Genomic DNA, 22,616 nt, shown 5'->3' with positions numbered 1-22,616 from the left:
TTTTGAAATTGGGCAGTATTAGACCTCCGTGTTTGTTCTTCTTTTTCACGATTATTTTGGTTATTCTGAGTCCTTTGTATTTCCATTTCCATTTTAGAATCAGCTTGTCAATTGTTGCAATAAAGGTAGCTGGAATTTTGATAATGATTACATTAAATCTGTAGACCAGTGTGGAGAATATTGCCATCTTAATAATATGCAGTCTTCCAATTCATGATCACAGAATGTCTTTCCATTTATCCAAGTCTTTAAAAATTTATTTATTTATTTATTTATTTATTTATTTTGAGACCGACTCTCGCTTTGTCATGCAGGCTGGAGTCCAGTGCTGCAAACTCGGCTCACTGCAAGCTCTGCCTCCTGGGTTCACGCCATTCTCCTGCCTCAGCCTCCCGAGTAGCTGGGACTACAGGCGCCCACCACCACGTCCAGTTAATTTTTTTGCATTTTTAGTACAGACTGGGTTTCACTGTGTTAGCCAGGATGGTCTCGATCTCTTGACCTCATGCTCCACCCGCCTCGGCCTCCCAAAGTACTGGGATTACAGGCGTGAGCCACCGCACCCGGTATAAAAATTGTTTTCAATAATATTTTATGGTTTTCAGTGTAGAAGCCTTGCCCTTGTTTTGCTAAGTTTATTCCTAATTGCATATTCTTTCTGATGCTAGATGCTATTGTAAACAGAATAGTTTTCTTAGTTTCATTTTTGGGTTGTTTATTGCTAGTGCATAGAAATGCAATTGACTTTTGTATATTGATTTTGTATCCTGTAACCTTACTAACCTTGTTTATTAGCTGGAATGTATATTTTTGTGTATTCCTTATGATTTTCTACATACAGGATACTTTCATGTGCAGATAGAGATAGTTCTTCCTTTCCAGTCTGGATTCCTTTTATTTTGTTTTCTTACCTAATTGCTCTGGCTAGAACTTCCAATACTATGTTGAATGGAAATGGCAAAAGGCATCCCTCTCTTGTTTCTGATCTTAGAAGTAAATTTTTAGTCTTTCACTATTTTGTTTTGTTTTTTTGAGACAAGATCTCACTTTGTCACTCAGGCTGGAGTGCAGTGGCATTATCTTAGCTTAGTGCAGCCTCAACTGCCTGGGCTCAAGTGATCCTCCTACCTCAGTCTCCTGAGTAGCTGGAACTATAGATGCACACCACCACATCTGGCTAATTTTTATATTTTTTTTTAGCAACGGGGTTTTGCCATGTTGCCCAGGCTGGTCTTAAACTCCTGAGCTCAAGAAGTCTGTCCACCTCGACCTCCCAAAGTTCTGGGATTACAGATGTTAGCCACCATTTAATATGATGTTAGCTGTGGGTTTTCATACAGAACCTTGGGTTGAGGAAGTTCCATGCTTTCTTAGATTGTTGGGTGTTTTCATGATGAAAGGTGTTGGATTTTGTCAAATGCTTGTTCTGCATCTGTTGAGATGATCATGTTTTTTGTTCTTTATTTTATTAACATGGTGCATGCCATGGCTGAGTTTCATATACTGAGCTAGTCTCACATTCCTGGGATAAATCCCACTTCTTTATAGCATATAATCCTGTTTATATGTTGCTAGATTCCATTTGCTACTATTTTGTTGAGGATTTTTGCATCTGTATTCATAAGGGATATTGGTCTGCAGTTTTATTTTCTTTGATGTTTTTGTCTGGTTGTGGTATCAGGGTAATACTAGCACAAGCTGGAAAGCACAAGTTGGAAAGCACAAGTTGGAAAGTGTTCATTCCTCTTCTATTTCTCATGATGAACTTGTAAAGAGGAATTAATTTGCCTTGAAACATTTAGTATAACTCACTAGTGAAGACATCTGAGGCCTCGGGTTTCTTTGTGGGAAATTTTTTTGATTACGGATTTAGTCTCTTCACTTGTTATGAACCTTTTTCTCTTGAATAAATGCTTCTTGAATTTCTGTAAGCCTTTGGTTAATTTCTAACAATCTGAGAAAGTTGGTTCTGAGGATTTTCCAGTGTTTTCATTGTTTTATGGCGGAGAGGATTTTCAGAGGTCCTTAATTCACCTTTTCCACTGATACCTTTTTAAGTTGACATATAATTAATTTGGTGCCAGTCCTAAAACACCCAGAACTTCTGGGACAAATTTGGGGCCATAACTGGGCAGTTGGGAAGGTGCATGGGTGGAAAGTATTTAATTTTGTGTTGAATCTTTTTTTATTCCAAGTGACCTAGCATGTAATCAAATGCTAGAAAAGGAATAAACCAAACAGAATCTAAAAAAAAATTAAAATTTAAAATTTAATTTTTATTTTGTACAATTTTTGCACCATGAGGCAGTTGCAAATTTTAAGACACCAGTGTTCCTTTTGCTTCTCAGCATTGATGTCCTCAATCAGATTTTCCTAGGTCTCTTGGGCCCTGGCAGACAGAAGGCTGTGTGCCCAGGCCCAGAGCAGAGATTATCCTGTATGCAGATGTCTCAGAGTAGCAATGCCAGCACAGTGCAGTGCAAACTTCATCTCTCAACCAGGCCTTCTGTTTCTCTCTCCTAGAGACTTACTGTTGTATTTACAAAAGAGCTTGAAAACTGGGCTGTCTTTGCTCTCCAAGCTCCCTTACGGCCGCTGTTTTCACACATGTTTATGCTGAAGCCCATCAGGTAAAGAAGGTGTGAGCAGCTGGCTCAGGTGAGGAGAGTGAGGGGCCCATGGTCCCTGGCCCCCTGAATCCTCCCCGCATCCTGTGGCTTCAGGGACCCCTCTGTGAAACCCTTTGGGCTGTGTGTAATATATTTTCAACACTATTGCCCTGGCCTAGTGGCTGCCTTTAGCTTGAGAATTTTTTTTCTGTTAAGGACAGTTCCCTTCCTACCTGAGTGACTGCTGCACTCAGAAGCTCTTTGAATCAATGAAAGCCTAAGAGATTGTGCTATCCACATAGAGCCAAATCTCAGGCCCACCCCAGCAGTGTAAGCAGGGGCCAGACTCCTCTGTCCTCTCCTCCTGGAGCACCAGAGTGGCGAGTCCACCCAGTTCTTCAATTTCTGCTTAATAGCGTGTTCAGGGAGTAGTACTGTCCTTGGTTTGTGGGAGGTGGAAAATGATTGGTTCTCTCTATTTGGAACAAGAATGGAATCACACTATGGAAAGCATGTGTATGCAGTTGAAATTACAGTGGGATTTTGCTTTTAAGTCTCAATTCCTTGTTACTTGGGTATTGGCGTGCTCTTGGGCTGGGGAGCAGAAATGTGGGTGGGGTCTGTTTGTATTCAGGACCATGCCTCCTTTTCTCTGTTGACCACTTCCAGCCTTGGGACCTGTTTCACTGTTACTTCTTCCTTTCAGAGTTAAAATTATACAAGTGCAACATTGTGGTCAAAGCTCATTTTTTATCTGGGGCAGGCTCCTAGGCGATGCCTCAGGGGCATATGCTCAGGAGAGAATGTTCCCCTTGCTCATTGATAAGGGCTGGGCAGCTGCTGTTGAACTGTTTTCATGCCCATTCACACGTAGGTTGGAGTTGTTTTAAGAATTGCCAAATATTGCTAAAACTGTGCCCTCACTAAATTCATCTGAATGCCCCAAACCCTGAGAGTTCACAAAGCCTTAGGACATTCATTCTCATGAGCCGGGAACAGCCTCACAGCAGAGCATTGGCATTCCTAGTGTATTGATAAGGAAACTCAGGCTCAGACTCAGTAGGGAGGTCGGGGCATCAGGCACAAATGAAGGCTTTTCTTTTTCCTGACTTTTGGCCTAGTGTTCTGGCCTGCAGGTTAGGTATCTCGAAAAGCAGCCTGTAGGAGGGATGTCTTTGGTCATCGGCCTCACGGGCCTCCAGTGGTCCATGCACAGGAAGTTCCTCATGGGTTCCGTCCTGTGGAATCTCTTAAACATACTGCTGGGCATTCCCAGGACTGCCGAGGGGTGGCTGAGGTTGCGGGAACACTAAGCAGACATTACATTCTATAACAAGTTTGTTTGAAATGACAGAATAAAGGCAGATGGAGGCTCTATCTTTACTGATGCTCAGTGCTGATGGTAGCTCAACATTGATCTTAACTCACTGAATGTTTCCCTGCAATGCTTCCTCCTGCCGCTTGGGGGATATGCTTGTCATTTGCACCCAGTAAGACTGAGGAGCAAAAGTATATGCTTGGCCTTGGGTATCCTTGCGTTCTGCATCTGCAGATTCACTCAACCTCTGACAGCAAATATTTGGAAAAAAACAATAACAACATGACAATAAAAACAAAAACAAAAATACAGCATAGAAACTATTTACATAGCATTCATATTGTATTAAGTATGATAAGTAATCCAGAGCTGATTTAAAGTATATGGGAGGGTGTGCATAGGCTATACGCAAACACTACACCATTTTATAAAAGGGGCTCAAGCATTCGCAGATTTTGGTATTCATGAGAGATGGGGAACGGAGGAGGGGTTTCCTTGAACCAATCCCCTGAGGATGCTGAGGGACAACTGTACATCAGTTGAGCTCCTGCTGTATGCCAACCATTGTGTTAGACATATTTCCTCCCCTTAAAAGTCTCAGCCTGGAAGAAGAGGCTTACATGCCTGAGTTATAGTTCAATAGGTAGATGTGCCAACATAGGTTTGTATAAAATACATGGGGAGGCTGGGCACAATGACTCATGCCTGTAATGCCATGACTTTGGGAGGTTGAGGCGGGCAGATCACCTGAGGTCAGGAGTTCAAGACCAGCCTGGCCAACATGGTGAAACTCCATCTGTACTAAAAATACAAAAATTAGCCAGGCGTGGCTGTGTGCACTTGCAATCCCAGCTACTCGGGAGGCTGAGGCAGGAGAATTGCTTGAGCCCGGGAGGTGGAGGTTGCGGTGAGCTGAGATTGTGCCATCGTACCCCAACCTTGGCAACAGAGCGAGACTCCATCTCAAAAATAAATAAAATAAAATAAAGTATATGGGGAGAGAGTGAATCCCTTTCAGAAGGGAGAGCATTTGGAAAGGCTCTGCAGAGGAAATGGCATTTGGTTCAGGGAAAATGGATGGGCAAAGAAGGTGGGACAGGGTGTCATAGCAGAGCAAAGCAAGGTCATTGTGTGCATAGGTCATGGTACATGTTGCAGTGTGGTGGCAGCCTGGGGTTCCAGTGATGAAAAATGAGGCTAGAAAGATAAGATGAGAAAGAGTTAAAAAAGAATTCATTCATTTAAATTCAGGACAAAAGAAGAGGCAGATGGAAAGAGGAGGCAGAGCAAAGGTTTATACTGACAAAAAATCATGAACCATTACAAAGTGGTCACCAGAGGCTACTGCAGTGTGTGGGAAGGAGCACTGGACTGGGAGTCCTGTCCTAGCTCTGCCCACTTACTAGTGTGACCTTGAGCAAACTCTTGCTCCGTTGCTCAGTTTCCTCATTTGTAAAATGGGGTTAATCATGTTGAGCTGAGGCCTTTGGGAGGGTGAAATGAGAGAGAGGAAGTAACGGTGCTTTCTAAGTTGTAAACGTCTGTGTTCATGAAGTGCTCTTCTGTTTTAGCCACATAAAGGGATGGAAAGTTAAGAGCGGGGCTGGTTTCCCATTAGGGATAGAGAATGGAAATCGTCTGGCCCAGGAGCTGCTTGATTGCTCATTAATGTTCTGTGTGGCAACTGAAAATGGGAAAGCCTCTGAAAAACAAAGAAGATGTGATAATTCAGGCCCCGTGGTTTTAGTTCCTCATCTTAGCCTTTCTTAAAGAATGATGAGTTAAACTCCAGAGCCTGTCATTCAAATCCAACAAAACCATTCTGCACTCAATTAATTTAATATGAAAGATATAGTGGGCCATTAATCTATGGGGGAGCAGCAGTTTTTGATAAAACACCCAAATTAAATTCTCCAAGTTAGAAAAAAAGGAAATTATCCCATTTAGTATCACTTGAATACCGTTAGTTATTCAGTTCAACAGAGAATTCAGTCAGTTATTCAGCAGAGCTCTGGCTTCTGAGACTCTGAATACATCAGGCAGAGAAATTCATTTCATAGTTTTTCAACTGTGAACTTGTAGGAGTGTGGAGTTAGATAACATCTAGTTGCCTAGAGATTTAGAGATGAGCCAGCCTGACTTGAGAAATGATATTATTTGTAAAAACTGGACATTTATCATTGCTGCAGTTACTAGGTTAGATTTTGGAGGATTTTGGATAGGATACTAGGTTAGATTAAGCAGGATTTTGGAGTCATCAGAGGGACTTGTGTTCACCTCTGCCTCCTTGACCTGTGTCATTCTGGTTGTGGCCTTTAACCAACAATCTGCACACTGGTTGTCTCACTTCTTGCCAGGTTGTTGACAGAGCGGAGTGGGAAATTTGGGCTCAGGCCCAGCTTGGGGTCCAGTGATGTGGGTTCCATTCCCTTTCCTCTTAGAGTGTGCACCAGAGTCAGGGTCAGTGATACTAAACTGCTGTAGGCTTGAGACAGGTAGAGCTGGAAGGGGCTTGTAGGGGTAGAGTCTGGACTGGGAGTGGAGTGGGCACAGCAGAATTTTGGGCTGGGAGGATAGCTGAAGGAGAAGACAGACGAAAGGCTTTCTCTATCCCTTCACGGGAATGGGACATCGTGCAGTTTCTCCTTGGACATAACTGGCTTGAAGTGCTCCTTAAACTCTAGGTGGCACATATTTTTGGTATTATAACTTGGAATAATGCTAGCCTGAGCTCCCATGTGGCCGATTCATGTCCTGCTTAGGGTCCTCTTTCCTCTTGAATTGCTCAGGAATCTCTGGGGGCTTTATGGTTCCCCAAGCTGAGTCATTACAACATTCATAGGGGTGTGAAGTGCTCTGGTCTTAAGGAACTCCTGCAGTGGCTCCTGGAGGCCACAGGGGGTCACTGTTGGCAGCCATCAGGCATTGCTCGCAGGGTTCAGGACCACAGGAGTGGTTGGCTGCCGACCTCAGTAGCCTCAGACCAGGGTTGAGAGAGCCCTTTCTCTAGGCCCAAGTTTAGCTGTGGTCGAACTTTGCTTACCTCATTTTGAGTGCCAAGCCCATTCTTCCACCAAGGGACCATGGCTCCAGCAGGCCGAGTCACAAAAGGCCTGTGTGATTCCTTTCAGCACCTCGGCTGCCTGTTTTCCCTCCCCAGGGGTCTGAGGCTTTTCCTACTCACACTTGTTTTTTCTGTTCTCTGACAGGAGCCTGTGACTCCACACATCGCCTCCGCTCTCACATCATTTCCCCACCTCCACCCAGGGACGGACTCTTTCTAAAGGCGCCATTTCAGCCTCTGTATCTCACAGCAAACACGACAATAACAGATAATGTTTAATAAACCTAGCCCATGCCAGGGCTTTTCAAGCCTGCTATGTACTGTCCCATGTACGTCTCAGAGCAACTCAGTCAGGCCCCCACTTTATAGGCAAGGAAAGAAGGTGTAGATAAGGTAATTCAGGTTGCCCAAGATCACACGGAGCAGAATTTAAATACATCCACATTCACATACAATTCAAATCTTTACTGATGCCTTTCCCCGTATTATAGGATTATTCATTAATTTTCAGGGACATGTTCTATTCACACAAGGGATTACTACAAATTAATGTTGCTTTGAAGCATGGAGTTTCTCTGCAGGATGTAACTGGATCATCTGAATTCTGTAGGACACTGAGCTTTTTCGGTCTGGGCAGGGGAGTAGGGTGGGCCTGAGATCTCTGAGCTGACCCGGTTGGTCTGAGTTGGTGAACACGGCTGCACAGAGGCAGGCTTGTAGCTTGGTGGGAGTGTGGTGGAGCTACAGTGCAGAATGATGTGTGTGTGTGTGTGTGTGTGTGTGTGTGTGTGTGTTTGTGTGTGCTGGGGAAGGAGCCCACTGAGCTGAGAAAGTAAGGAAAGTAGGCAGAGCACTTCTCAGGGTCTTACCTGGCAGGCCAAGGTGTTTGTATTTTATTCTGTGTGCAGTGGGAGCCCCTGAAGGCTTTTGAGGAAGAAAGTGGTAAGATTAGAGCTGGGCTTTAGGAGAATGGGTTTAGTCTTTGTGCGACAAATGGCTCAGGGCCCCACCTGTCTGAATTCCAAAAACCCGGCTCCCTAGTCTGCATATAATTTCCTTCTGCAACCTGCCTGCCTGTCTGTCACTGAATGTCACTGTCTCTCAGGGGCTGTAATCTTCCAAAAGTCATGGTCCTTGTAGGGCACGAGCTTCTAGTTTTTAGTTTGCAGTCAAATGTCTGCAAAGCCCATCCCGGGGCCCCCTGACCTTGTTGGAGCCTTCCGTCACAATACAAGGCAGGTATCATGGTGTTCTTAGGGTCTGGAACTTACAGACCTCCCTTTTGAGTTTCAGAAGCCACAACATATGGATGTCTTCTCAGGGCCACTTGGCAGACACAAGACCCTTCCTTGAAGAACACAAAAAGATGGAAGGCTAGTGGGAGGGGTGTCTTGGAGTCTTGTAACATAAGGAGTGACAAACCACTGAAACCTCAGTTTTCTCTCTGGAATGGCCTCTTCCCTTGTCTTTCTCTGGAAAACTCTTACTGATCTTCCCACACCCAGTCAAATTATTTCCTGCGATGACTGCTGGCTCCCTAGTAGCATGCGAGGCTGCTGCTGCTGCCCCTAAACTCTGACAGTACTTCATTGGTCTCTTTTTTAAATGCTGCTCACTACTTTCCTCATTATGCTAGAGATATTTGTTGGTCTTATTTTCCCAGCTTGCCTCTGAGTGCCTTGAAAGAAGGATTTCCTTCACTATTATCTCTGTATCCAACTCAGGGCCTAGTGCAGCGCTAAATACTTAATTGAGTTCCATCAGTCATACAAAAATATGTATCACCTGCCGACCGTGTTACTAGAATACAGCAATGAATAGACCAAAGCAGACTCTCCACCTGCCCTCGTGGAGTTCACAGCCTAGTGGATGTTCTGCATGGGACACCCATGGGGCCACTTCCATAAATACCTTCTGAGGGACAGACTTCATGCTGCCTTCCTCAGATCTGGGAGATGTTCTGTTCCCAGAAAGCGTTCTTTGACAACTTGTGAAGTAGAAATGCTTTCTTTCAGGAACAGGGCAACTGACCTTTGAATACTAACAGTGCAGTTCTTGGTAGGTGCCTGCTATGCATGTGTTGAGTGGCATTGGAGTAGAAACAGACTAAGATTTTACTCTGAGAAGAGAAGGTGACCCACTGGGGCTGGGGCATTAGCCTGGTACAATTAGAAGAACAAAGCCAGCAAGAGGTTTTTGCAAAATAGTTGGATTTTAGAGGCAGATAGGGGCCTGCCGAGATGCAATGAGACTACAAAATAATTGGTTTTAATTCCAGAATTTGCCTGTAATGGGTTTTGTTCCCTGTCCCGCATTTTCCTGGTCCCAGACCTCTCTTTTGAGATTTAGAAGCAGAGATATCTTTTCAAGGCCACTTGGCTGAGACAGGACCCTTCCTTGAGGAGCACAAAAAGATGGAAGAGGTCGTGCATAGTGGTTCACTCTTTAACACCAGTACTTTGGGGAGGCCGAGGTGGGAACAAGAGTTCAAGACTAGGCTGGGTAATATAGTGAAGCCCTGTCTCTACAAAAAATTTAAAAAATTAGATGGGCATGGTGGCGCACACCTATAGTCTCAGCTACTCAGGAGGCTGAGGTGGGAGGATTGCTTGAGCCTAGGAGGTCGAGGTTGCAGTGAGCTGTGATCGCACCACTGCACTCCAGCCTGGGTGACAGAATGAGACTTTATCTCAAGAAAATGAATATATATACTTATATTAATACATGTATATGTGAATACAGAGGGCTAGAGAGCTGGGTGTCTTGGAGTCTTGTAAGCTGTTGGAGTTATCAAAAGATCCTCTTCCCCCTCCCCGCCCATACACTCACCTACCAGCTGTCAAGGTCATGGGAAACCAAGAAGGGGCTCCAGAACTGGGACACTAGTGTTTCCAACAACTCATCTTGCAGTAGGAGGAAGGATGGTTCCTGGCCTGGTCCACTTACCCAGTTGGGCAAATTGCTGTCCTTCCTTGGGCCTCAGTTTCCACATGAATAACATGAGGAGGTTGGGCCAGATGGTCTTTCAATGCTTCTTTGTTTTTTAGTAGGAAAGAGCTCTGGTGTCAGATACACAGGGTTTTAAATCGAAGGTAGCTGCTTGAGTGATGGGGCCATGGGGCGGGGGGAAGAACTGTGTGGGTTTTAGAGCCGGGCACACCTGGGTTTCTGTCCAGGTTCTGCTCCTTATTAGCTGATTTACTTTGGGCAAGTTACTTAACCTCTCAGAGGCTGGTTTCCTCACCCATAAAGCAGAAATTGTAATGTGCCCTCCCTGGGTGGTTGGGGGAAGTCCCTTAGATAATGCAGGGAAGGCACCAAACCCAGGGCTTGGCACTGTCAATGAGGGTGACGGTGGTGCTGTCTGGAGATGCTGGCCACCTTGACAGGTGAGCTGAGTGGGCAGAGGATTTGAGGAGCTGCTCTGAGCAGGACACTCCCAGGAAGAAATACATAGGGAGATGGAAATTTCCACTCCAAGGTGGCTTGGCCATTCTAGAATGGCGTCACAGGAACAACTAGACAACCCTAAACTGTCAGGGTATCTTTACCTCTGTAGGGACAGGCTTGCCCTAGGGCTGCTGCTAGGGGTGGGCGGGGCCTGCCTGTGATTCTGGGTTCTGAGCTTCCTTGCAGCCAGGTGAATCCTGAGGTTCTTGGACTATTAGGTTGGTGCAAAAGTCACCGCGATTTTTTTGCCACTACATTGCAATTACTTTTGCACCAACCGAATACATCCTGTCCCAGCTGGCCTAGTGCACTGCCTGGGCTGCGGATCTGGGCTAACGCGCTGTCTTCCTGTTTCCAGTGCGCCGGTCAAAGGCGGCTGATGAGGAGAGGAGCCGCCGAGCCCAGCGCGCCCGAGACGAGTACCGACGCCACTCGCTCCGTGCTATCCAGAAGGGCACGGTCGCCGGCCTCAGCTCCATGTTCCGGGAGCTCGGCCAGAGCCATGAGCAGGAGGCAAGACTCTACCACCACCTCCCCGGGCCGGGTCCGCCGCAGCCCCTCGCCCTGCCGGTCAGGTGGGTCGAGGCTCCGCGTTGGCGTGGTTGGGGCAAGGGCCTTGGATTAGGGCATGGGACACCGGGGTCCCAGTCCCGGTTCTGCCCCAGATTTGCTGTGTAGTTTGGGGCTAGCATTTCCCCTCTGGACCTCAGCCCTCGTCTGGGGTAGGAGAGGGAGGAGAGGTGTGGGAGTTGGAGATTTGGTATAACTTTGGAGTTCTGAGAGCTTTGACCTTTTTTTTTTTTTTTTTTTTTTTGAGACGGAGTCTCGCTCTGTCGCCCAGGCTGGAGTGCAATGTTGCAATCTCGGCTCACTGCAACCTCTGCCTCCCAGGTTCACGCCATTCTTCTGCCTCAGCCTACGGAGTAGCTGGGACTACAGGTGCCCGCCACCACGCCCAGCTAATTTTTTTGTATTTTTTAGTGGAGACGGGGTTTCACCGTGTTAACCGGGATGGTCTTGATCTCCTGACCTCGTGATCTGGCCGCCTCGGCCTCCCAAAGTACTGGGATTACAGGCCTGAGCCATCGCATCCCCTACGAGCTTTGACCTTTTTAAGGTCAGGGATTCCTTTGAGAATTTGAAGAAAGCTGTGTACCTTCTTCCCCCTCAAATTTGCGGATATAAAGACCTAGAATGTTTGCATACAATTTGAGACTCTAAGGGCTCCAGGCTAAGAACTTGTAATGAGCCCTCAGATGGGTGAAGCATGGCCCGGCAGCCTGGACACAGGGCTTGATGACTCTGAGTCCCAGGCAAGCCGGTTTTTCTCTAATTGGAATAGTAGGTTTGCAGTTTAGCATGGTTGGATGCAGGCAGGTTCTCACACACATTTGTGTCCCCTGAGGGTTTGCAAGGGCACTTAGATGACTGTCCGAAATTGCCAGGACCAAAGGTTAAGAGGTTGCAGGGAGCCTCTCTTCCTTCTACCCGCCCCCACCTTAGGCCAGCCCCAAGGTTTGGCCTCTCTCCTCTTGGGTGCTCTGGTCCCCAGATCATTGCTGAACAACCACTGTCCCCAGGAGGGCCAGAGGCTGGGTGGTGAGCACCTGCCGGCTCCCTTAACCTCAGTAATCTGCAGAAGAGTCCAGTCACCCCCAGATAATGAAGGGGTGTCTGAGTTTTGCTTTAATTGGGGTTTGGGGTTACTCATAACTTTATTCTCCCTCTGCCTACAGTGTAGGGACAGTTGATGTCTTCATTTCTTCCCTCCCACCTTCTCACCCTTTCCTTTCTTGTCAAGTATAAGATTCCCAAACCAGAAGGTTTAAAAAGGTGTACTGAGAAATGGCTGACTCCCTCTCTCCCTCCGTCTACTCTGTTCCCCCGTCTTCCAGAGGTCACTACTGTTCTTAGTTTTTTATGTATCCGCTCACTTTATTTTTGCAATTACCATCATGAAAGGCCTTATTCCTCCTCTTTTTTTTTTTTGTAGAAAAATTGGCATTTTATGCATGGAGTTCTATACTTTGATTGCTTTCCCTCATTTAACTAGTTTTTAGAAGGCTTTTCATATCAATTCTTACATTATCTATTTAGGTTTTTTTTTGTTTTTTTGTGTGTTTTTTTTTACAGGTGCATAGTATTCTACTGCACAGTGTGTTGTAAATTATCTTTTTATTGTGTTGTCTTTTCCTTATTGATATCTAATAACTTCTTACATATTAGGGGAGAGGATTCTTTTGTCTGTGATAAACATTTTTTCTCAGTTGGGCACTTATTTTTTGATTTTCATGATGAAGTTTTTTGTCGTGCAGGAATTCTTGATTGTTACAAGGTCAAATTTTCTTATATATTTTCTTTTTTTTTTGAGACAGAGTCTCACTCTGTCTGCTAGACTGGAGTGCAATGGCGCCATCTTGGGTCACTGCAACCTCTGCCTCCCAGGTTCAAGAGATTCTCCTGCCTCAGCCTCCTGAGTAGCTGGGATTACAGGCACGCGCCACCATGCCCGGCTAATTTTTGTATTTTTAGTACAGACGGGGTTTCACCATATTGGTCAGGCTGGTCTCAAACTCCTGACCTCAGGTGACCCACCTGCCTTGGCCTCCCAAAGCGCTGGGATTATAGGTGTGAGCCACTGCTCCTGGCCTCTTTTATATTTTCTAAATTTGAGGGCATAGTTAGAAAAGCCTTCTCCCCATCTATGCTTTTTAAAACAAACCTAGAAATTTTCCCTCAGGCCCATTTGATGGAGCCACATGGACCATGGTGCAGCCTGGCTCTGGGCTGGCTGTGTGCAGCCAATAGGGGAGCAGTGGCCTCACTCCCGAGTGAGCCTCAAAGGGGACAAGCAGCTGTGCACACAGGGCAGCAGGCCCAGGCAGTGAGAAGGCCCTCCTACCAGCCTCTCTCCTGTGGCCGCCCCATGGGATGGGTCCCTATGGCCTCACTGCTCTCACCTCTCTGGTGCCTGCCAGCACACCTCGTCTGTCTGTGCTGAGGGCAGATGCGTGCCGCTGATGGGAGGAGAGGTTCAGATTCAGGAGTGAGGCTTTGGGCCAAGTGGCCTCCTAGAATACACATCTAGTATTTATATGCTTTTTTTGTTTTGAGTTTTGAGTATTTATTATCCTTATTTTAATACAATTTATTTAATTGTATATTTATTAGATTTAAATTTTTTTAAACAAAATTTGAGACCGAGTCTTGCTCTGTCACCCAGGCTGGAGTGCAGTGGCGGTCCGATCCCGGCTCACTGCAATCTCTGCCTCCCAGGTTCAAGTGATTCTCCTGCGTCAGCCTCCCAAGTAGCTGGGATTGCAGGTGCGCACCATCACACCTGGCTAATTTTTTGTATTTTTAGTAGAGACAGGGTTTGACCATGTTGACCAGGCTGGTCTCGAACTCCTGACCTCAGGTGATCTGCCCACCTCAGCCTTCCAAAGTGCTGGGATTACAGGCATGAATCACTGTGCCTGGCCTATTACATTTAAATTTGAATGATGGCTATGTTTAACTGGCTTAGAAAATTCCTGAAAATTTAACAGTCAGCTCTTGTGGACCAATACACAAGCTGCTCACATATCTTTTTACCCAGGCCCTACTCTTTACTGCCGGTATGACTTTGGCTAGTAATTTCACTGCTAGAATCTATGCTAAGGAAATTATCTGCAAATTGGAAAAAGTGCAAAGATGATTATCATAGCATTATTAATAATGGCAAAAAGTCAGAAGCAATGTAATTGTTTAAAGTGAATTTGGGTTAAGTCAATTCATTGGAATGTTTTGTGGAACTAAAAGTGACTTCTTTGAAGGCTTTATAACAGGGGAAAACGCCATCGATTAGCTGAAAAAGAAAAAAGAAGAAGTGCAAACTATCTAATTTATATAGAATGATCAAAATTTTAAGGTATATAAATGTAGCATTTATGTTCTGGGGGAGTCAGATTCCCTGCTTAGAAACGAATTCAAATCGACTGCTTAGAAACAGAGGGACAAGAGTGTGTGAATTTATTTTTTGCTGTTATATATAACTTCCTATTGCCTTCTAAGGAAAGCGAGTCCTAGAAACTAGAGGAGTTTTTCCCCACCAAGCACAGCTACTTTTTGGGGGATGCAAATGTGGAGGAAGAGGCTGGGTGAAGCAGGCTGCCCTGCACTGCTTAATGAAGAAGAAAGACATTTGAACTTACTGAGAAGGAAGAGTGTGAGGACTGGGAACATAGGCCGGCTGGCTGTAGGGCTGTAGAGGGTAAAGGAAAGTCCAGAGTGGCAGTGAGTGGGAAGACAGGGTGTGGAGGTCAACTCTACCGATGAGGGCTGTAAGCTGTGCAATGTAACCTCACCCTCTGTCCTTCTGACATCTTTTCTCAAATCTACAGTGTCTGCTACTGTATGTGCGCATGCGTGTGCATATGTGAGTGTATTCAGTATAGGGCGAGTAAAGAAATGCCCTGTGGATTTATTCTGGGCTTGTAAGGAGGTACGCTGAGCACAGTGTCAAAGTGTGGGTACAGGGCAAATACGGAGACCACATGAGAAGACAGCTGACATTGATTTTATAAAAAACAAGGATAACCGTGAATTCTAAATGCCAGTACTATTAGGTGGATAACAACAACAAAATAAGAATTTACCAGGCTCCTGTCACTCAGTTGGAAATGGCGAAGAGGCTGTGGTTGTTCAAGGTGGGCTGTTGCCTTGTTCCTCAGATGCTGTATTATTATTATTATTATTATTATTATTATTATTATTTTGAGACAGAGTCTTACTCTGTTGCCCAGGCTGGAGTGCAGTAGCACGATCTCAGCTCACTGCCTCCTGGGTTCAAGCGATTCCCCTGCCTCAGCCTCTTGAGTAGCTGGGATTACAGGTGTCTCCCACCACGCCCGGCTAATTTTTGTGTTTTTAGTAGAGATGGGGTTTCACCACAACTCCTGCGCTTTTGTAAGGCAGCACCAGGACAGTGAACAGAGAGAGAAACTGGAGAACCTCAATTTGCTCTGGAAATGGCTGAGATTCCCTGCCCAGCAAATAAAAAGTATGACACAGGAAACAGAGGCGGAAGGAAACAAAACAGCACATTGGTAACTACGGATGGAATGGGTAAGGGACTGACGGCATGGAGGGCAGGAGGAGGAGGGGCACGGGAAGAGTTTAGACGAGGGAGTAGACCAAGCCAGACTGGTCTCGACCTCTCAAAGTGCTGGGGTTACAGGTGTGAGCCACCGCGCCTGGCCCAGATGCTGTACTTCTGTGCCATGATTTCATGCACCGTGGTGTTACTGCGTTGTACTTCACCACATAGTTGTGGGTGCCTGTCACGGGTCGTGTGCTGCCAGCTCTTACTGTGCTTTCAGTGTAGCCCGAGTGCAGTGGGGTCTCACTTCGCCCAGTCTGTGTACGCATCTGGGAGTCGCAGTTCAGACACGAAAACAATGACGATCTTAGCTCACCTGTGAGAAAACTTTAAAACGTATCTACTCCCTCGTCTGAACTCTTCCCGTGCCCCTCCTCCTGCCCTCCATGCCTCCAGTCCCTCATCCTTTCCATCCGTAGTAACCAATGTGCAGTTTTGTTTCCTTCTGCCTCCGTTTCCTCTGTCATATACTTTTTATTTTCTGGGCAGGGAATCTCAGCCATTTCCAGAGCAAATTGAGGTTCTCCGGTTTCTCTCTCTGTTCACTGTCCTGGTTCTGCCTTACAAAAGCACAGGAGTTGTGGTAAAGGCAGGCATCCCCTCAGAGGGCAGGGAGGGAGAGGTAAGGAGGGGATAAGACCCAGAATTCTTTCTGAGGGAGAGAAGGGGATGGGACACACTCAGTTACTTTCCATCAGGAGCCTCCTTCATCCATGCTGGTATTTATGCCCTGGCCATGCTCTAGGGAAAATGTGCCTTTTCTTTCCCTCAGACACCCCCTCCTGGCTTCTTTTCATTCCCAACTGTGTGGCTGTTTTTTGAAGCAATCGGTAACAGTTTTCTTTTAAATAAACAATAACAGGTGGTACATTATAATCTGCAAAATGCCTTCAAGTACTTGGGCTGTTTTAATCCTCTTTGTAGGCATGGATGTGGGCACCGTGCTTATTCATTCTCTCATGGCTCTCTCCTGCCCCTTCTTCCACCCCCCTTCCTCCTCCTCCTTTTACCTTCCTCTCCCCTTCCTCTTTCCTTCCTTCCCCTCTTCTTTCCTCTCCCTCTGCCCTTTCTCCCTCCTTAATCTTCTGCCCTCCCCGCTTTCTCTCTCTTCAGCAGGACCTGGGAGCGCCCGCTGCGCCCAGTCTCCAGAGATGTCATCGTCCGCTGGTTTAAGGAGGAGCAGCTGCCTCGCCGAGCTGGCTTCGAGAGGAACACCAAGTTCATCGCCCCCTGGTTCCATGGTAGGACCATTTTTCTGGGCCCTGTGCCAGATGATTTCCACATCCTTGCCTCTCTCTGGGGTTGGGGAGGGGTGCCGAAGGACTGTTATAATCAGGGGACAGAGGACTTTATGCAATCTCCATTCTGCCCCCCGATATCTCCCAGCGGGAGTCCAGGAGGCTGCAGGCCCCAGGGATGCTGAACGGGCACTCCCAATTCTTCTGGGAAGGGATGACCATGGCTCTTGCCCACTGCCGTCACCTCGCAGCCTCCGTAGCCATCAAGGGCTCCTCAGAGGCATCTTCTTTGTGGTCATAAGACAGTGAGCCCTGAGAGTTGCATGAGTTCCTGGTGTGCAGGACCCCCATCCCCGGATCCTGGCCACAGCCTGTCACACTATAGGCTCCGGATACGTGCTTGTTGATTAGATGACAGATGGCTGAATGAAGAGGTCAGCATCACCTAAACATAGACTATTAGGGCAGGGTGGCTCCCTGAAAGCCCCTCCTTGCCCACCTTGTTTCCAAAACTCTGGCCTTTTTTCTGTTCCTCAAACAAGCCATCCTCTTTCCCGTCTCAGACGCTTTGTGCTTGCTGTGGCTCTACTCACGTTTTCTGTTCTTTGGCAGCTCTTTGCATGGCTGACACATTCTCATTTTCCATCTCAAACATCCCCTCCTCAGAAAGGCCTTTCCTGAACTCCTTACCTACCTCAGCCTTCCCCAGTGTCCCTCAGCTCACCCTGCTCATTTCCTGGAGAGAGTGTGCCCAGTTGGTATTTATCAGATTTTCTTATTGTCTATCCTCCCACCTGAATGTGAGCCTGTGAGGTTAAGGACCTTGTTTGTTTTCCCCATCCCTGGCTTAGTAAGTATCCACGGGAAGAACGGATGAAGGTGGGAAGAAAATGTCTGGGTTGGGATTAGATCCCAGGCTTTCCAGTTCCAAAGAACAGCCCTTGCTTCTCTGCATTGAAAATCTAGAGCCACACATGTGAGGGTCAGGCTAGCCTTCCCAGCTGGTCTTAGGCTTGGTGAGGTCAGGGACCTTATGTCTTAGGCATCTCTGTATTCAGCCCTCACCCCTGCCTCTCACCCAGGGACCAAGTACAGAAATACCTCCAAGACGAGCTCGCCGCCTTCCCCTGTTGCCACTGCTGTTGAGCTCTCCAACCCAGTGAATAGCATCCATGTCACGTAGGTCAGATTGGATATGCCTCGGTCACAAATGCTTCTGAAGTCTCAGTGACCCCCACCAGTCAAGCTTTATTTCTTACCCATGTTACGTGCCCTTTGGGAGTTGGTTACAGACTTTAGTCTGGGCCTCAGCCTGAAGGAGCTGCCTCTATTGAAAATGCTGATGGTCGGTCGGGTGCGGTGGCTCATGCCTGTAATCCTAGCACTTTGGGAGGCTGAGGCGGGAGGATCACTTGAGGTAGGAGTTCGAAACCAGCCTGGGTAACGTGGTGAAACCTTGTCTCTACTAAAATATAAAAAAAATTAGCTGGGCGTGGTGGCAGACCCCTGTAATCCCAGGTACTCAGGAGGCTGAGGCAGGAGAATTGCTTGAATCTGGGAGGCAGAGGTTGCAGTGAGCCGAGATTGCAACGTTGCACTCCAGCCTGGGCAATAAGAGTGAGACTCCGTCTCAAAAAAAAAAAAGGAAAAAAGAAAACGGTGATGATCTCACGACAGAGGGAAATGAGGGACTTGGAGAACCACACATTGGCTCCTAAAGCTTTTGCAGGGCACTGACGTGAGGTTGTCACTCACATTCTGTTAGCCAGAGCCAAAGTGGCGTCCACGTTACAGTGGATAGTTTTGAAGGATAATCTAGTCTGTTGTGACCACCGTCCACTTTCAGACCTCTTTCTTCTCCCAGGTCACCACACATCTGGAAGAAGGTTGGACTGGCTCTTTAGGGCTCAGAGAGAAGACAGCACTCATGGCTGACTGAGCCATGTGTCCCTGGAGCTGGTGCTGGGGATTCTCTGCCTCTCCCTTCTGTCCCAGTTATGTGTCCCTGTAGCCCCGGTAGAGCTTCCATTTAAGTCACCACTGTGCTTTTTATTCAGACGTTACTATGGTCACGGAAGAGCAGCACTGGCATCTTAGGGAGCTGCGGAGTGTCAGTCAGGAGTGGCACGTGGGTGAGGGTGGGCAGCTGTGCCGGGTGCTCCAACTGCCTTTGGTAGCCAGTGGAGAAGGTACGACCGAGGTGCTCAAATTTATTTTTAGCTTTGTTTTCTTCTTTGACTTTTTTTTTTTTAAGGTAACTTTTATGTTGTCACAGAACCAACAGAACCAAGATTTAAGTCTCATAATTTATGTAGCTAATTTCATGTTCTTCTGACAGTTCTACCATAAAGTGTGCAGAAAAGTTGCTGTTACACAGGCTGGAGCTATTTGGTGACAGAATTTTCATTGATCTGTGACAGAAGGAAAGAAAAAGGCTCACATATGGAGGGTGGCCAAGTAACTTTGCTTAGAAAGGATTGTGTCATATTCTAAGATTATATCCTTTCCTCAGTTTTAGTGTTAAAATGTCCTATCTTTTATGAATTGATGGTGATAGTAAGTCATGGTTAATTTTATATATTGCCTTTGCTTGAAAAAGCAAAAAGTTAGCAACCCAGGACCTCCCCCACCCCTTCTTTTTTTTTTTTTTTCCAACTTTACTCACTTGTAAAATCCCGAAGTCTGGAACAGTGAGTGTGTTCCAACTTCTCTTTCAATATAGGAATTCCCTGATGGAGGGCTTAGGAGTTCCTCTGTACCAATTCCTACAGGGGCAGGTGGCGTGCATCAGTCTAATTGTTAAGGAGTTTTTGCTGCAGTTTGGCAGGGGACCTGGCTCTCGCTGGGCTTGGTTGGGCATCTCAGCTGGGGCATCTCTGTACCATGGAACTCTTTTTTTTTTTTTTTTTTTTTTGAGACGGAGTCTTGCTCTGTCACCCAGGCTGGAGTGCAGTGGCCGGATCTCAGCTCACTGCAAGCTCCGCCTCCCAGGTTTACGCCATTCTCCTGTCTCAGCCTCCCGAGTAGCTGGGACTACAGGCGCTCGCCACCTCGCCCGGCTAGTTTTTTTTTGTATTTTTTAGTAGAGACGGGGTTTCACCGTACCATGGAACTCTTACGCTCTTCCTGGGACCAGTGGGCCAGCTCAGGCGTGCTCTTCTCATGGTGACAGGACAGACATCAGAGAGCAATTGGAAGCATGCCAGGTTCTTGAGCCCTAGTCTTAGAGCCAGCACCTTGTCGCTTTGCCTTAATACCTCACAGAACTGAGGAATGGGAAAATATATTCTGTCTTTTTCTTACAAGGAACTGCAGAGTCCTATGTCAAAGGGTGTGGCAACAGGGAGGGAAGAAGAATTTGAGCCAATAATGTAATCTGTCAGAATCCCAATACAAGTCTTTTCTTTCCTGGATAGAAGAGTCTTAGTTAATTTAGTTAGATTTCAGATGCAGGTTAAACATGACTACTCGGATGGTTTCCTTCCCTTTCCTCAAACACATGTGGATTTGTGCCAGTGTTATCCAAACAGCAAGTAGACAGAGAATCTGAAGATATGGGGTCCATTCTAGAACTTAGCAGCTCTGTGACCTTGGATGTGTCCTTTAAATTCCCCGTCTGTGAAACCGGCGTTGTAACGTCTGCTTCACAGGACACTTAGGAAGACTGAGCCAACAGGGATGCTTTGTCCACCATAAAAAGCCACGCCAGTGTGTTTCCTGATGTTTCCTGGGGTCTGGGGTCAACCACCAGAGGCTCTACCTCCTTTGGGAAATCAGGTTTGGGGAAATGGGCTCAGAGGGCAGAGTGAGAGGGCACCGGGAACAGGCTTTTCTCTGGGACCACAGGGTTCTAGGTAAAGTCTCCTGGGTTACAAAGAGTGATAGTAACTCCTTGTTTCTCCTTTGTTCATTGTTATGTTCCAGGAATTGTGAGAGAGATTTGTAGTGATAACTACTTGCGAGAAGTGCCAGTACATACAAGCTTGGCTTTGGGGGAAAAAAATCTATTTTCGAAATTCGACATGTATCTAAAGTTATTAAGAATGTTCTCTGTCAGAACATTGGCTCAGTCAGAACCCATTTCTCTTCCTGAGCTTTACTTCTACAAAAACAGTCACAATGTGGTCTATGATTTATTGTCTGGGCGACAACCTATTGGCTGCCTTGCTGCTTGCCCTTAGGGAGGCTTGGCACAGAATGGGACTACCCGGCGGGTGATGTCGTTGGCATTGGTAAATTATCTCCATGTGACCCTGCTCAGGTGCTGGGAGTAGATCTCGCATGTGGCCTCACCTGGGCTTGGCTGGGCCTTTGGCTGTCCTCTGTGGGGTGTTAGTGGCATGCTTCTTCATGAGCAAGCACAAAGGGGGGACCCCACCTGGGAGGAGGCACTCCCTAGCCATGTAGACAGTTCAGGGATCCCAGCAGTGAGGGGCAGCTTTCCTGTGAGATGCGAGAGTTCCAAAGTAGAATGAACACTTCTTCCCACCTGCTTCCACTGCGACCTCAGAATCTATTCAGAGAAGAATGCTGAAGGTCACAGAGCTGCTGGGGTCTAGAATGGTCCCCACATCTTCAGACTCGTCCGGATTGCTGTTCGGATGACAGCACACAAACAAAACATTGCTGTGTTGGAGGGAAAGGAAGGAAATATAAATCACAGAAGTCATTTTAATGATTACTTCGGGAATGTTTATCTTGCAAAGGAGAAGCTGTGGGGAGGAATGGGTAGAGGAACAGAACCACCCGCTCAGTCTCTGGAGCTCTGTGTTGAGAAAGGGGGATTACTGAGAAGGTCAGAACTGGGCTCTAGGTGTGTGAGGTTGTTTTTGTGTTGCTGTAAACAAATACCCGAGGCTGGATAATGTATAAAGAAAGGTGGTTTAATGGACTCACAGTTCTGCAGGCTGCACAGGAAGTAGCACCGGCATCTGCTTGGCTTCTGGGGAGGCCTCAGGGAGCTTTTACTCATGGCAGAAGGCGAAGCTGGAGCAGGCACGTCACGTGGTGAGAGTGGGAGGAAGGTGGGTAGTGGCAGGGGCCACACACTTTTAAACAACTGCATCTCATGAGAACTCACTCACTGTGGTCAGGACTACACCAGGCCATGAGGAATCTGCCCCCATGACCCAAACATCTCTCACCAGGCCCCACCTCCAACACTGGGGATCACGTTTCAACATGAGATTTGGGGGGTACAGATATCCAAACCATATCACTGGGGATGGATGGGGATTCTGAAGAAACACATTTCACTTTAGTAGAAGAAAGAACATTTTTGATGGCTGCAGCTTGCTATTGGGCAGTCTTGATGGGGACTGCCCCCAGAATGGGGAGTGGAGGGCCTTTATACCCTCTGCTCCTGGCCTCTGCCGTGCAGTGTGGTTCTAAGGGCAAACACTGCTGACATTGCTCCACGACTGCTGGCCCTGCCCCTGCCAAGCCACTGAAGTTTGCTCAGGTTGTCATGAACGTTGGAAAGGTTGGCCAGGGCCTGGGGCTGGCCACAGGGTGGGTGCCTGGGAGTCTGTGGACTGAGGACTGAGGATATTCTCCACCCTGTGACTGTCGGACTTCACCTTGCTCATTTCTCTGTTGATGTGTTCATGGTGTAGAAACTGAGGTGTAAGCAATGGTGATCCCCTCCCGGATAACCCTCCCAGGAGCCCTGTGGATGAGGGGCAAACCCACTGGCTGTCCTGCAGGGAGGCAGCCCCCAGAGAGGTGGAAAGGACTGTGTCCTGGGAGGCAGTAGCTGAGTGGGAATGGAGTTGCGGGCTTGGCCCCTCTGACTGCA

The 22,616-nt window shown here is 47.0% G+C and overlaps 1 protein-coding gene across 2 annotated transcripts in view; it reads left to right on the top strand.

Moving 5' to 3' along the window:
- SH2D4B (SH2 domain containing 4B) overlaps window positions 1-22,616 on the top strand; it is a 110,888-nt gene that overhangs the window by 56,831 nt on the left and 31,441 nt on the right. The window contains exons 5-6 of one of the 2 annotated variants that reach the window (XM_025397350.1): window positions 10,800-11,016; window positions 16,698-16,822. In XM_025397350.1, coding sequence (XP_025253135.1) covers window positions 10,800-11,016; window positions 16,698-16,822 — 342 coding nt within the window. Of the gene's footprint in view, window positions 1-10,799; window positions 11,017-16,694; window positions 16,823-22,616 lie in introns of both variants that reach the window. The other variant, XM_025397351.1, reaches the window with a different exon arrangement.

Source organism: Theropithecus gelada, chromosome 9, assembly GCF_003255815.1.
Source record: "Theropithecus gelada isolate Dixy chromosome 9, Tgel_1.0, whole genome shotgun sequence".
NCBI lineage: Eukaryota > Metazoa > Chordata > Mammalia > Primates > Cercopithecidae > Theropithecus > Theropithecus gelada.
This window is presented reverse-complemented; position numbering and strand designations above follow the sequence as displayed.